The 15037-nt window shown below is 39.4% G+C and overlaps 1 protein-coding gene and 1 pseudogene across 3 annotated transcripts in view; both read right to left on the minus strand.

Moving 5' to 3' along the window:
- Positions 1-15037, minus strand: part of Kiz (kizuna centrosomal protein) — a 102163-nt gene that overhangs the window by 71385 nt on the left and 15741 nt on the right. For all 3 annotated transcript variants that reach the window (XM_013070755.3, XM_021255124.2, XM_013070756.3), the window contains exon 4: positions 10925-11017. In XM_013070755.3, coding sequence (XP_012926209.2) covers positions 10925-11017 — 93 coding nt within the window. The remainder of the gene's footprint in view (positions 1-10924; positions 11018-15037) is intronic.
- On the minus strand, positions 5-10916 carry LOC147824620 (MKI67 FHA domain-interacting nucleolar phosphoprotein pseudogene; annotated as a pseudogene).

Below are 15037 nucleotides of genomic sequence, written 5' to 3' on the forward strand. Positions count from 1 at the left end.
AGGAAAAATATGAGTTAAACATAATGTATAGAAACAATTAGTTTGCTTTCAGAAAAGGAGAGAGATAAAGAAAGCATGGCCATGGAAGTCAGCACCTACCATATTTCATGAAATGCATGCCTTTCTACATAGCAAATGAGCATAAAATCATGTAGTCCATACTATTTAATTTTAGTAGCAGTGCTGATTCATAAAGCAATTATGGCCAGGGAATATGGAAGCTATAATTTTGAAAAAGAAATGTATACACTTAAAGCAACTGAACTGCATGCTTGAAATTGAATTACATTGGTATAGTTTTTGCTATGTATAGTTTACCATGATAAAAAAAACAAACAAACAAAACAAAACAGCTATGAGTTCTAAGAGTTCTCCACAGAGCTCAAGATTCAATGAAGAACTTGACAAAAAGAGAAAGAAAGAAAAAGAGAAAGGAAAGGAGAGGAAAGGAAACAGCAGAACATACAAAAGACTACTGGAGGTTTCAAAATTATTTCTAACATTATGTGTACTATAAGTACTTCCAATAACCATCTTTGGGATGGCATTAAAATGTACTGCCACCTCCACAAAATACTCATAACTTATAGCCAAACTATAAATAACACCAAGTTTTTTTTCCAAACATCTTCAAGTAATTTTGTTTTATTGGGTTTTTTTAGATAGTCTTACTATATAGTCCAGGCCAGCCTTGAACTCACTATGTAGCCCAGGGTGGCCTCAAATTTGTGATCTTTGTGTCTCAGCCTCCCAAGTGCTAAGATTACAGGTGTGGTCCACCTACAATTTAAATTTATTAGGCAAGAATGAACATGGTCTCTTACTGAGAAAGACACAGAGACTGAGACAGAAGCAGAGGGACTGGTTCAGTGGCTTGATCAAGTATACACAGTGGAAAGCAGAACCACTGAAATAACAAGCCTGAAGCCTGCAGAAAGTTAAGTGTTTTTCTTCCAAAGGGACAAAAGCACTTCCACACATATGAGCATTTATTTCACAGAGACGTGTGGGGTAAATGGGAGATGTATCTGCACCCCTCCTCTGCAGATGGAAAAAGTGAGACCAACATAGTAAGAAATGTCATATGCATCACAAAAACAGAATCAAGGTCTTGCTCCCCTCCTCTAAGCTGTCTCTTCTGTTTTCAAAATAAAAGAAACAACTTTGAAGTCAGCAAATGATCAGGAATATCAGAGAGAGTGGTGGAATAAAATTCTCTGATTCTAAAGAGACAGCGCTGGGAAAATGTTCAGAATGACTTCTCAGAACTCTGGAAATTAAACAGGCTTGTGGCAACCTGACGAGCATTTATTCAGGAAAACCAGCTGACTCTGGGTCAGAACAGTGGGCTTTAGGGTATAGGAGCCCACATTCTTCCCAACACCCTCCCTAGGTCTGCAGAGCCCTGAAGACCTGTGCTCACAGTAAAAACCAGGAGCCCAGAAGCCACAGGAGCGGGAGAATATAATCCCATTGAAGACCCATTTCCAGAGAACTATTTTCTTGCGACCTGACAGTTCCCTGGGAGACCTTGCACAAGCACTGTTCATTTGACCTGGCTCTGAGCTTACCCAGAACAAACAGCTGTTTTCCCTGGGGCGGTTTGTTGAAAATTTTAAAAAAGTAATTGTTTAATAGGGAGGCTGCTTAAGGTAGTAGATAACTTGGGACAAACAACAGCTAACTTAAAATTCAAAGGGGAAGTTGGGGGCATGGGTCTGATGCTCCAATACTTTTCTGGGAATGTAGGAGGCACCTATACCCTGCAATCAGGATGCTGAGCTCCAGCTCTGCAGAGCAGGAAGCAGGAAGTGAGGACTAAGGAGGTGTTGCGAACTGCATGGACAAGTGCTCACTGAGTGCCCCCACACACAGGAGCCTCCAGTAGAGACTGACAACTCTACTTCTGGGCATTAAAAGCAAGCTCTGTCCTGAGCAGTCTGGAAGGGATCAAAGCACTGTTGGAGGAGAAATGTGTACACTTCGGTCAGCTTACAAATCACATGGTTTATTTTATACCTTTTAAGATCTCAATATTTAGAGGGTTCACACAAAGACCAGTGCCTCAGCATAGCAAGTCCATCACCCTGTGTGGGCTGCGGCCCAGGTGGAGGTTCAGGGCGAGTGGAATAGCACTGTCGATGACCAAGGGTGGCCTGGTGAGCAGAACACACCAACAACTCAGCACAAGTAAGGAATAAGCGCCAGGAATAAGCGCCCATTGTCCTCATCCACCTTCCCTGTGCTGCTGCTGCTATGCAAGCTGATTCCACAAGTGGCATGCATTTAGAGTCCATTTCTGAGCTTCTTACCAGCAACACTCCTGAGCCACAGGAGTCCACACTTAAGTGTCTAGAGATGGCCTCATCTACACGGCAGGAGCTGCTGCTGGAGCCTGTGCTCCTCCTTCCCATAAAGAGTCCATATGTTTTTCTTCCAAACAGACAAAAGCACTCTGTGTCTTAGTCCAGCGCTGCCACACAAGCTGATCACACAAGTGGCCAGTGCTATTTCCAGACAGACAGAGCCCATGCCATTTGTGGCAGTCCCCAGATGGACTCTGGGACTGGAAATACTTGAGTTTTATACTCTTTTTCTTGGGTGCATCTGCAAAGGCAGGCTGTAAGCAGTGGTGCCATGTGTTGAGTGGCTCAGTGTCAGAACATCTAGAGTTAGCAGCTTCTTGGTGTTCCCAGTCATTTAACAGCAGTGCAAGTATCTTGCTTATGACATGAGTGCATAGTGATGTTTCAAGATGGAGGTGCTTATGCCAAGGCACTGGTAACATTGTGCCATGTTAAGACACTCATAACATTCAGTCTGGTCATTGGCTAATCACTGAGCCAACTGGACAGAAACTTCAGTGACCACATATGAAAAAGAATGTGGACTTCACATAATGAATTAAGAAAGTCACCAAACAACACCAAGACAAACACCAGCAACACATTCAGGAAGGGGAAAAGCTGATCATAGAGTTACCACATTTTCTTATTTAAAATGTGTAAGTTTCAACAAAAAATTATGAAAAATGACAAAAAACTATGATTCTTACTCAGGAGGGAAAAAAAGCAGTCAAGAGAAACTGTCCATGGGGAAACCCAGGTCCTGAACATAGCAGACAGAGGCACTGAATTAGCTACATTAAATATGCACAAAGAACCAAAGGAAATCAGATTAAAGAACTAATCTAAAGTATGCGAATAATGTACATATCAGTCCCACAATAAAAACACAAGGGCTGGGGTACAGCTCAGTGGCAGAAGGCCTGCCTAGCATGCATGAGGCCCGGGGTTCCATCCCCTGCACTGCAAGAAACAAAAAGAAGAGAGACAGAAATTATTAAAAAAAAAAAAAAAACCCAAAAAAACAAAAAAACAAAGCCAGCTTGCTTTGGCAGACATTCCTCACTTAATGACCAAGTTAACATCCTAGGACTGGGTCATTAAATGAGTTGGGTCGCTAAACGAGGAACTATATATAGTGTGTACATTACAATATTCAGAACAAAGCTATGGTCAAATGAAACTCCAACTTGACAACTGTATTCATTTTACTTTATTTATTTATTTTTGTTTGGTCAAGCAAGCAAGAATTTTATTTGCTGGTGGCAAAAGGCCACAACACTTTAGTACTTAAACCTGCAGTTAATAGTGATATTTACACATGGTAAACCAAGGGCAGCTAAAAAGAATCTGAACAGAAAAGTAGGAGACCAGGACAAAGGCACTGGGAGCTCAACCACTGCAGGCTGTGATGTACCCCAAATTTCAGCAAGGTCAGATGAGCCAAAATTACTGCTTTCTTTACTGACCTTGAATAACCAGTATGTTTTTCCTCTGAAAGTCTTAATGATTGATTTGGTTGTATCCAGTGTAATACAGTAGTCAGCCCTTATATCAAATCACATTTTCTTGTAAGACATGCTTCACACAATACATTCAGAATCAGTTTTCTTTTTCTTCACTCTTGTCTTTTTTTCCCTGAACAAGCAGGTGAGGAAGTCTCTGGCATTTCCTTTACACTGGATACAGGCTGTTTAAAGACTATTTCATCATTTATTTCAGCCATTTCAGATTTTTGTTTCTCAAAAAATGTTGCTATACAAACTGGTGTGGCACTCTGGCTATCCCCGGTCTTATTGGGAGTGAGAGGAGAGCCGTTTGAAATAATCTTCCTCCTCCTCCTCCTCCTCCTCCTCCTCCTCTTCCTCCTCCTCCAGTATGCCTGGAGCCTTTTTCTTTTTTGCGGAAATCTTTTTTGTCTGAAACCTCTTTTTTCTTAGTAGATAAAACCATAGAAGGAAAATTATAATCAATTCCTTTTGCAATTAATTTCTTCCACAGTAATTTTTCTTTCTTTTTAAATCGATCTTCCACGCACAACTTTTGTAGAAGTGTCCGCTTATTATTATACCATTTCATTGCTGGGTATACTGGATGATGAAATGGAACTCACCAGCCTTTAAAAAGATCTTCATATACCTCTTCTGGTGGCATAAAACGATAAACCAGGAGTCTTTCACTGAAAGGTAGCTGTGGCATTGTCTGAGCCACTATCTTGGCAACATCCTTAGATACAAACTCCACAAAGGGGTAGCTTCTGCTATTTCCAGTTCTTTCACTTCTGGACAGTCTGAATCTTCTAATATTGCCAAATTGGGAGAAATATGCTTTGATCTGTGATTCAAAAAGTACTGGAGGTAGGTGACCCACAAAGATTACTCCAGGCATAAGTTCTTGCCTTTTTTGCTGGGTCATGTGATGCTGAACCTGCGCCACCTCTTTCTGAAACACAGCCATCTTCCCAAAAGTTCAGAGACAGAAATGGCATGGCAGGTTTAGAAAACACTGCCATGCTGAGAGTGTCCTGGCACCCCAGCTCCACCATGGGTTTTTTTGTTGTTGTTTTGAGGTAGGGTCTCCCTTTGTAGTTCAGGCTGGCCCTGAACTCACTATGTAGCCCAGGCTGGCCTCAAATTTGCAGCAATCCTCCTGCCTCAGCCTCCCAAGTGCTAGGATTACAGGCATGCACCACCATGGCTGGTTCATGACTGCATTTATTTGCACAACTCTTAACATGTAGTGCTATAATGTATAACAACATAAAACTATAGTACTGTACAGTACAATCAACAAAAATTACAGTACTGTATAAATAAGATATGCTGTACCAAAAAAAGACACTGAGGCTCTACAAACAAGATGTATAGAACTGTACAAAAAAAAAGACAGGTTGTAAATCTGAGCACCAGGTAGTAAGTCTGAACAGCATGTCTCAGGTCATAAGTCAGAACAGTCGTTAAGCGGGGAGGTCGTTAAACGAGGAATATCTGTACAGAAATGATATTCTCATGTCCATGAGACCCTAAGTAAGATCAAAGGTGGTATCTTATCAGAAACCATGGAGCTCAGCAGGCAGTGGGAAGACATACTAAACACACTGAAAGAAAGACTATCAGCCAGGCATTCTATAGTCACTGAAACTCTCCTTCAAAAATGAAGGAGAAATTAAGACATTCCTAGATAAAAGAGAGAAAGAGAATCTATTGGTATCATACCTGCCATGCACAAAATACTACAGAGAATCCTTCAGTCTGAAATGAAAAGCCACTTAAGAGTAGCTCAAATCCACATTAAGAAATAAAGACTACTAGTAAAAGTAACTATACCAGTAAATATAAATGATAGTATAAATTGTACTTATTATTTGTAACTTTTTCTCCTATATGATTTAAAAGAATAACTTCACAAAATAATTATAAATCTGTATTGATAAAAAGCACATAAGCTATAAAGACAGTTTACATTACAGTAATATCACAAAGAAGTAGGAAGAGAACAGAGCTACAAAGGAGCAAATTTTTTAAATGCCATTGAAATTAGGTTTATAACAATCCAAACTAGATTATAACTTTTATAAGCCACTATAACTTGCATATTATTATATTACAAGTATTAAAAGCCAAGATGTTGTCTTAGTTGATTTTCTGTTGCTATAATAAAATACCTGCGGTTACTTCATAAACAAAAGAGGTTTATTTCAATGACAGTCCTGGAGAATCAAGAGCATGGTGCCTGGCTTTTATGGAGACTTTCTGACTACATCACAGCACACCACAGCACAGCCAATAGCGTCATGGTGGGGACTGTGAGAGGACAAGATCACATGGCAGACAGGATGCAGAGATTCGGGGCCAGGCTGGCTTCTTTCAAGCAACAACCTGCTCTCCCAGGAACTAATCAGGGTCCTGCAAGAACTATACTAATCCTTCCCATGACCAAACTACCTCCCATGAGGTCCCACTACTTCAGCATCTCTGCACCAAAGACCATGTTCCCAGCACATGGACCTATGGGGAACACATCCAAGCCATACCCAGACCACAGGAGATGTCAGCTGAAGCAGCAGGGTACCCATGCTAAAGGAGATGACAAGAGAATTAAAATGGCACACTAGAAAATATGTTTGACACAAGTGGCAAAAGATGGATAAAGAAAGGAACAAAATACAGAGAGAAAACAGCCAAATGGCAGATGAGAATCCTACTTCATTGGTAATTTTATGAAATATAAATGGATTAAAGACTACAACTGAAGTCAGAGACTGGCAGAATGGCAGAGGTGGGAGAATGTGAAGATACAGCAGGACTAGACAGTTACCGGGAAAAAATTCTCCATGACACCCTCCAACTTTAGTCCTCAGTTTCCTCCCTAGAAACTCTGAGAAGCTTCCTGCAGCTCTTTCTAGAGATGTTCTATGCCCTTGCTAGTAAGTACGTGTGTGTTACCATTTTAATAGCTGCCTGTTATCTTCTATGGAATCACTGTACCTTATTCCACCCATCCACTCTCAAGGGATCTGCCCTAACCCTAACCCTGCTGGCTGCCTCTCTGTGCCATGCCACACTGATTGTGCCTGAGTGAGTTCCCCTGCTCATATGTGACTGGGTCAATAGGACAACTTCTTAAAACTCAAACTGCTGGGTCAAGACTCCTCAGTCAGAGGAAGCTTCTTCCACTCTAGGTCTAGCTGTTGCTGTTGTTTTTATTTTAGGGTAGGGGTGTGTGTGTATGTGCACAACTTTTTAATTTCAAACTTACAGAAAAGTTGCAAGAATCATATAAAAAATCTTCCTAATACTCTTCAGCTAGACTGACCGATGGTATATATGTTTTATCATTTTTAGTTCCCTCTGTGTGTGTCTATATATACTTACATATGCATACTAATTTTTTCTGCATCATGCAAACATAGGTCAAGACATTCTACCTCTCTACCATTAAGTACTTCAGTGTGTATTTCCTAAGTACAGGGACATTTTTCTTTTCATTAGCACAGTTCATGATTAAAATCAGGAATTTTTTTCATTTTTTTCGACAGGGTCTCACTGTGTAGTTCATTCAGGCTGGCCTTGACTATGTGGCCCAGGCTGGTCTTGAACTCATGGCCATCCTGCTTCAGCCTCCTGAGGGCTGGGATTACATGTGTGTGCCACCATACTAGGCTAAATTTTTAAAAACTTAAACTTTTAATACTAAATACTGCACTGGGTCCTAGGCCAGAAAAAGGACATTAATAGAAAAAGTAGTGAAAAAGATCTGAATAAAGACAGAGGTTTAATTACTAGTAATGTACCCATGTTGGTTTCTTAGACTCAACAAGTGTGGCACTGTGACACAACAGTCTTCCTGGAACTATTTTACAATACAACTTGCTATGGACTGAATTGTGACTGCACCTCTCCCAATTCATAGATGGAGTTAGAATCTCCAGTTGACTGTGTTATGACTTATGTCTAGATGTCCCCTCAAAGCCTCATGTAGTCATAGGTAGGGCTTTTCAGAGGTAGCTGGATCTGGAGTGTATGATGCTGGGATTAAGGGTACATGATTACTAAATTAGTCCACTGACTGGTTGGGCATAGTTCTGGGTAGGATTAAGGGTGCCCCACTCTGAGTATGAGTGCTACCCGCCCTAAGGGTGGATAGGCTGGAAAAGATATAAGAGACAGAAAGAGGGTCACTGCTTGTCACTTCTTTGTTTTGCTACTTCACTGACTGCTGCTTCTTGCTTTGCTGCCTTCTGCCCACCATGAACTGGTTCTCCTCTGAAATGACCCTCTGCCATGCCACCCTGCCTCGGACCCAACCAACTATGGACTGATACCTCTACAAACTGTGAGCTAAATAAACTTTTCCTCCCTTAACTTGTGGGTGTTGGGTATTTTGTCTCAACAACAAGAAAAGTAACTATGACAGACTATACTTGGAGAAAGGGCCTTGAAGAGAGGGTAATGATCAATGGGGGTCATAAGGGTAGGACTTTAATCAAATAGGATTCGTGTCCTTTTAAAAAGAGGAAGAGACACCAGGTCTCTCTATCTGTTTGGGCATACAGAGAACAGGCCATGTGAGAACCTATGAGAAGATAACATCTATAACTCAAGGAGAGAGGTCTCACCAGAAACCAACCCTGATGGCATCTTGATCTGGGACTTCCAGCCTCTAGAATTGTGAGAAATCAAATTCAGCTATTTCACTCCCCAGGCTGTGGGACTTTGTCCCGGCAGTCCTAGCAAACTGACACACTGTGTCAGTATGACAACTTGCTTTTCATTCTGCCACCAGGATGAATTATACTCACCACCAGTTTTGACTCAGGCCACAGAGATGTCTCTAGCCATTAAACCCAAAAGCCACTGAAACTATCTACACTGTAAAATGCCTCTGTTAAAATTGGGTTTTAATGGTGTATTCTGTAAGTTATTTAGTGGGTTGATCACTAGATAGTCATTCCAAGCTGTTACCATCAAATGGTGTTATCTCTGGTTTCTTTAATTCTAAGGTAGCCTCTCCATCCCCACAGTGTACTCTCCACCATTTTAAATGTGTGATAAGAAGCTGGGACCCTGGTGAGGTGACCCTGGTGGAGAATATGAAGGTGATGAAAGTGACAGTGCTGTGGAAAGAACAGTGCTTTCCAAGAAGCACCTTGATGGCAAGAATTATGACATTTGAAGAGGGGCCTACTATAACTTTTGTCAGGAAAGTCCCTGACAAACAACTGGTTGTGGAGATTAATTCATATGGCTACCCAAAGGTGAGGCACTCAGATTTCTGATAACAAAGAACTCACGTGATAAGGAACTGTTTGGGAGTTAGTCTAAAATAAGGATTAAGTCATGATTTTGCTGCAACATATTTACCTTTTAATTGACTTCACATCAATGGTAAATTGGAAAGGCAAGATGTAAGTTTCTCAAAATGTTATCTAATTGATTCTTATGTGGAATCATTAGTCAAAGCTTCCAAGGAGATGACACCTTTTACAATAAGAGAAAACACTTCTATTCTAATTATTAAGTGAAACATTTTAAGGAGTATGTCTCTTGTCTCTGTTTGAATATGACTTAAAAGAACACTCCATAATCATATGCAAGGTAAGGAATCAGTAGTGCAAATAGAAAAAGAAGTCTCCCCTTTTACTTAAGTACCACTGACACCACTGTACTAAGAATGTGTCTATCAGGAGCAGCACAGAAAGAACAAACTGGCTTACAGATTAAAAACATGTCAATTATTTCATGACTAAATGTCAAACAGAAAAACTGAGTGGTTTAGAAGTCTATCACATCATACCACATTGGGTCTACATCTAATGGCATATAAATCATTTATCATTAAAGGCCTTTTTATATAGGTCAAAGTTGCTGGAGCTTGGTGTTCTGTATCTTACAGTTTAAAGAATGCTCTAAATTCTAGTTTTTTTAACTTTCTAATCTATGGGAAAGAAAACTAAAACTTCCTATAAACTCAGATTAATGCCTGCTAATGCATGGAAGAAAGAAAAACTAAAACCTTCCTCCTACTATAAAAACAAAATAGTGTGGCCTCTGTTTCTTTTCTGATAAGAGTCTTAAATACCAAACAGTTAACTGTATAATAACATTTACTGGCAGCCAGGCAGCCTGCTTAGCAGATATATAAAGCAGGTAAAAGGAGAAAAAGTTAATTTCTTGGCTGAATGATTCCATCGGTAGCTACAGGGCAAACCTGAAAGTCTTTTAGTAAAGTAGCAGTTGATTCTTCTATCAATCTGTAGCACACACACTCTTCCAAGGAAAGCATTAAATATGAAAATCATATCCCGTTATCATCAGTTCCCAGCTTTCAGCCCAGTAAGCTTTTCTTAATGAATGCTGCAGCCTAAGGAACCAGCACGCTGCTGGCTTTTCTGAATAATGGAGTGATGTGAACATTTTTGCTTATTCCAATATCGACTGGCTGAGGGGGTTTCACACAGGCACAAGTGACTACTCTTGCCAGCATGCTCCAAGTTATTACAAGACGTTTTTAGACATTTCATCTAAAAGAGCTTTACTGCTTTTAGTGAAGAAAACATCTATGGTCTTGAACAGAATCATTTATATGGAGATAGGCGGGAGGATTAGAAGCCTGCATTACAGCAGATACATAGCAGAATTTATTTAAGTATTTCTTGCTGGGGTTTTTTGTCTATTGCTTAGATATGCAATCTTTCTTTCCACTTTCTCTATGAAAAGGTTAAAACGTACAAAATTACACACAGAAAGGAAAGAACCCAAATGCAACATTTTGTTTACTTTTCATTTAAAACATTTTTCAAAGTAAGACAAAAAGTAGCTATAAAGCATTATTTAGAAAAACGCAATTTTACCTGCTAACAAGGTTTTTCTTTGGAATCTAAATCTTAACCCCAAAGTGACTGCCTTTTGGCAAATTTAATTATACCTTAAAGCAATACTTTGTAAGCAAAAATCTTCAATCACTTAAGGTTTAATCAAAATGATCTTTATGAGGTGATTTTATTAAAATAATATCTTAAAATATAAACATTCCAGAAATCATCTGAAAACAAAAAGTTTATTATTTTAATTTATTACCTTTTCTCTGCCTTCATCTTTCAGTTCACCTTTTATTCCCAGGCTATCTTTTGAGAGTAGATGCATCTTCTTAATTTGAGTCTCATATTCAATCTAAATATAAACAAAGTTTGATTTTGTGGCAGATATCATTACAACTAGAAACTGTCTGTATCTTGCAGTCTTTACAACATAAAAGGAAAAGTGAAGTAGGAAGTATAAACTGATGTTGCCAAGAAATTCAACTTACCTTAGTTTCATAAATAACACATACCAAGTGTTGAATTCTATAGAATGTTAGATATACTGTTAAATAAAGCAAGGTTTAATGGATTTTTTAGTGTCTCATCTATTTATAGAATAAAATCTTGGTATAGATATGTACATATATGATACAGCTTGACAATCATAAGTTATGGTGAAAATCCAGTTACTTGAATATGCAAGTAAAATGTTAGTATTTTCTTTAAAAAGTTTTGTTCTAAACAAAGGAAAAAATCAATCCTACTGACTTCTTATGTATGCAATATCTACACAACATAATCTTCCTAATAATCACAGCAATTGAGTGTATTATCAGGTAGATCATCAATTTAAAGCAATTCCATTTTCTAGGAATAAAAAATACTGTAGAAAGTCATCAGTACCATAAAACTCAAGTTTACTTTGGTACCAAAAAAGATGTCTGGATCATTACCCCACATACTTGATGAAAGAGCTTCAATCATAAAATGACCTCTTTCTTAAATGCAAGGCATAAAAAGCACTTTAATTCAGTACATTAGTAGTCAAAGCTTAAAAAGTCACTGATTATGGTCCATCACCAAGAAGTACAGTATTAAAACATTTTCTAAATTAGGAAGTTATGCACTGCAACTAAATATACACCTATGAGATCATTAACTTAGAAAGCTGTTTCCTTAGTTCTTGGCTTGAATATGACATAGGCCTGGGTTTGTACTGACACACAATATGAACCGTCACTAATAACCAAAACTGATGTGCTTCCCTCAAAATATTTTAAAAGGTGTTATATGCTGTCCTATATTTTAATAATAGGGATTTATTTTTCCTGTAGCAGAATGCTATTAACATGATGGAGGGCAGTAATGATCTAAATAGATACAAAGTTTTACAAGGCCATGCTACAAATGATAAAATAGAAAATATGAAGAAATAAGGCAATTATAAAAACAATTTACATCTCTCTATTCTGTATCTATGCCTTTGAATTTAGAGATATTTAATTTTTAATTCTAAGAGCTTTAAACAGGCATACTTCACAGATTTCATGGGAAATTATCTTTAAAAAGCAGTAAGAGATGGATTATAATATGTAATTACAAGTTAAACAAAAATTCTTTTTTTCTGTGACTACAAATGTTTTCTTTCACTCTTTGAGATCAGTGAGTACTGTCCCTGATCTTGTCACTATGGGGTCATTTCTGAGCTGTATCTCCCAAAGACCTAACACTTCCTTATGAAAGCATGAGAGTTTTATTCAATTCATTCCGCTAAGCCAAAATGGAAGTGATAACTGCATAAGCACTTTCTGAAGAACAGTCAGATATCTTCAAGAGCTCAATTTAGGTTGTTCTCCATACATCTGAAAAAGTTACCAAACTTTTCAAAATTACTGATGCAAAGAAAAACTGTACAATATTTTTTGAAATCAGAATGGTACTCTTAAAAATCAATGATTGATACAAACTCTAATTCTACATCACCTGGGACAACAGATTGAGACCTAAAGGGACTTTGTTCTTTATCTTTCACTTTTACATATGACACTTGATTATCACCCATCAAATCCACTCCTGAACACAGGTCAACAGGAGCTTTCAGCTGTTCTCTACAACTCCCTGAGGCTCCCTAGTCCCACTTCCTTAAGGATTCAGTTACTTTTAAAAGCTTTTTTAAAGTTTGTAAACTACTGTATAGACAAATGTTTCCAAGACTTTCCCCACTAAAAAATATATACTTTAACATCAGAGTACGTGTCTTCATTTGCATTTCCATCTCCAACAGCTGGTCTTTCACATGCTGTTGCTGATTTCTTTTCCCATCAGGCCTCAGATGTTTCTTCTATTTCCACATCTAGGCTTAGCATGCATCCTTTTTTGCTAGTGCAGACTCCTATCCCCGATTGCTTTCTGCCACTTGGCCTAGATTTTTCAGTTAGACTTGCTGCTTCAGGGACTACCTAACTCATGCCCAGCAGCATGGCCTAGTACAGAGCTGCTCCAAAATAATCCCTTCATCCTCTGCTCCAGCTGGGAAATCTGGTCTTGGGTGGTAAACCAAGGGCATTGAGTCCAGGCATCTGGTAACTCATTCTGTCTGTTACTATTTGCTTCATGGGAGTGGTTTGATGTTGTACAACAAAATTGAGGAGGCTTTCCCATCTGCACATGCACATGCACATGCACATTACTTCGGATCATTCACTGGAATATTAACAAGGATCTAGGGTCATGGGGAGGGCAGCCAGAGGTACTTGCAGATGCCTCAGGTCTCTGTCGTGTTTCTCCAGGCTCACCATGCACCCTCCCTGTGTTCTGTCATGCTTCCTCTGTATCCTCATGCTCACACCTGAAGTGTCTCTTCTGTCCCAGTGCTATGGTCCTGATCATGCCACCACTGCCTTTTTCTTTGCAAGCTTCCTTCTTTCCCTGGTTTTCGGATTGTACAGAGATTTCTCTGTTACAGAACAGGGGAACAGTTGAAATGAACAGACACTGAAGATCAGCTGGCTTTGCCTCCTCATATTACAGTTGAAGAAATGGGTACAGAGTCACATTAGTTGTCTGATTTAATTCTCAAGTGAATTAAAGACATAAAACTCAGATTCACAGTCTTCTGTTTTCTCTTCCTCTATTTTTTCCAATATATGTGCTTCTTCCTACATTGTGAACTTTATTCAAAAGTATGGAGAACATTTATTTATTCAACTAATAAATATTTATGAGTAAGGCACTCCGGTTGATAAAAATGGGCTTTGCTACAGATTTGGTCCTTCAATAGCCTGAAGATCATGCCCTGTCCACAGTGTCTGTCAAAATACTTACTAGGAATGTGAATGAGAGTTCAAAATATTTGTTTTCAAATCTTATTCCCTTTTGGCACATATAACCTAATGACAGAATTTCTAACAAGAATAAATCTTTAAATAATGAGATTACATCTTCAGAATGCCTCTGCTAGAAACCCAAATGCTTCTTGCAAAGTTATAACATAGGCAGTGGTGGCGAACCTATGGCACTTGTGCTGCAGTGAGCTGTTTGTCATCACTGAAAGCTCTAAAAGGTTCACCATCATTGACAAAAGGTATAATCAATACCACATTAGTTCTTATATAGTTGTTCATGGTCCATAAGGGACAAAACAAAAAATATGGAAGCATTAATTTTCAGTCAAGGGGGGCAGGTCTCAGTGCTTCCTGAGTGCTTACTGTGTGCCATAGTGAGAGCATTGAAATTGGGAGGCAAGGAGCTCACAATAAAGAAGGAAAACAGACATGTAAACAATTCCAATCCCATGCAGGAAGTGCTTCCTGTGATAACGTAACACAGACCTAAAGCAGGGCAGCAGAGGGGCCTTCTCGTGGAGGTAAGGAGGAAATAATTCAGAGCTTTGGAGGAGATGCAAATTGTTCAGCTGTTTTAAAGTGCTGTGGGTGCATGTGAGTGAGCAAGTATGTGTGTGAGGAGTGCACATGTGCAGGAGATGTAGAACAGGAGTGGGAAGATAAGGGATGGGAGACATAAAGGCTCTGGGGGAGAAAGAGGCAGGAGTTGGGGACAGGCAAAGGCAGAAAGCCAGGAATAGGGAAGGCAGACAGATGGGAGGGACAGATGGAGATGGAGGGAGAAAATGGGTGGGAGAGGACAGGGAGAGGAGGAGGCGAGCAAATGTGCATGTCTGCGTGCGAGTGTGTGCACATGTATGCAAGTGTGCATGCATGTGTGTGAGGTGCATGTTTATACAGTTAAAGCTGAGACCGGGCAGAGACAAGCATCTGACCTTTGTTCTGAAAAGTGTGGGTCAACACTTCCGGCCAAGACATAACCAGTGACGAGGTGCCTAGTGTGGGGACCCTGTGCCTGGCACTGCTGCTGAGGGGGGCTATGCAGA

This window comes from Heterocephalus glaber, unplaced genomic scaffold, assembly GCF_053883595.1.
Source record: "Heterocephalus glaber isolate CG9 unplaced genomic scaffold, H.glaber_assembly_v1.0 deba00001532, whole genome shotgun sequence".
Taxonomy (NCBI): Eukaryota; Metazoa; Chordata; class Mammalia; order Rodentia; family Bathyergidae; genus Heterocephalus; species Heterocephalus glaber.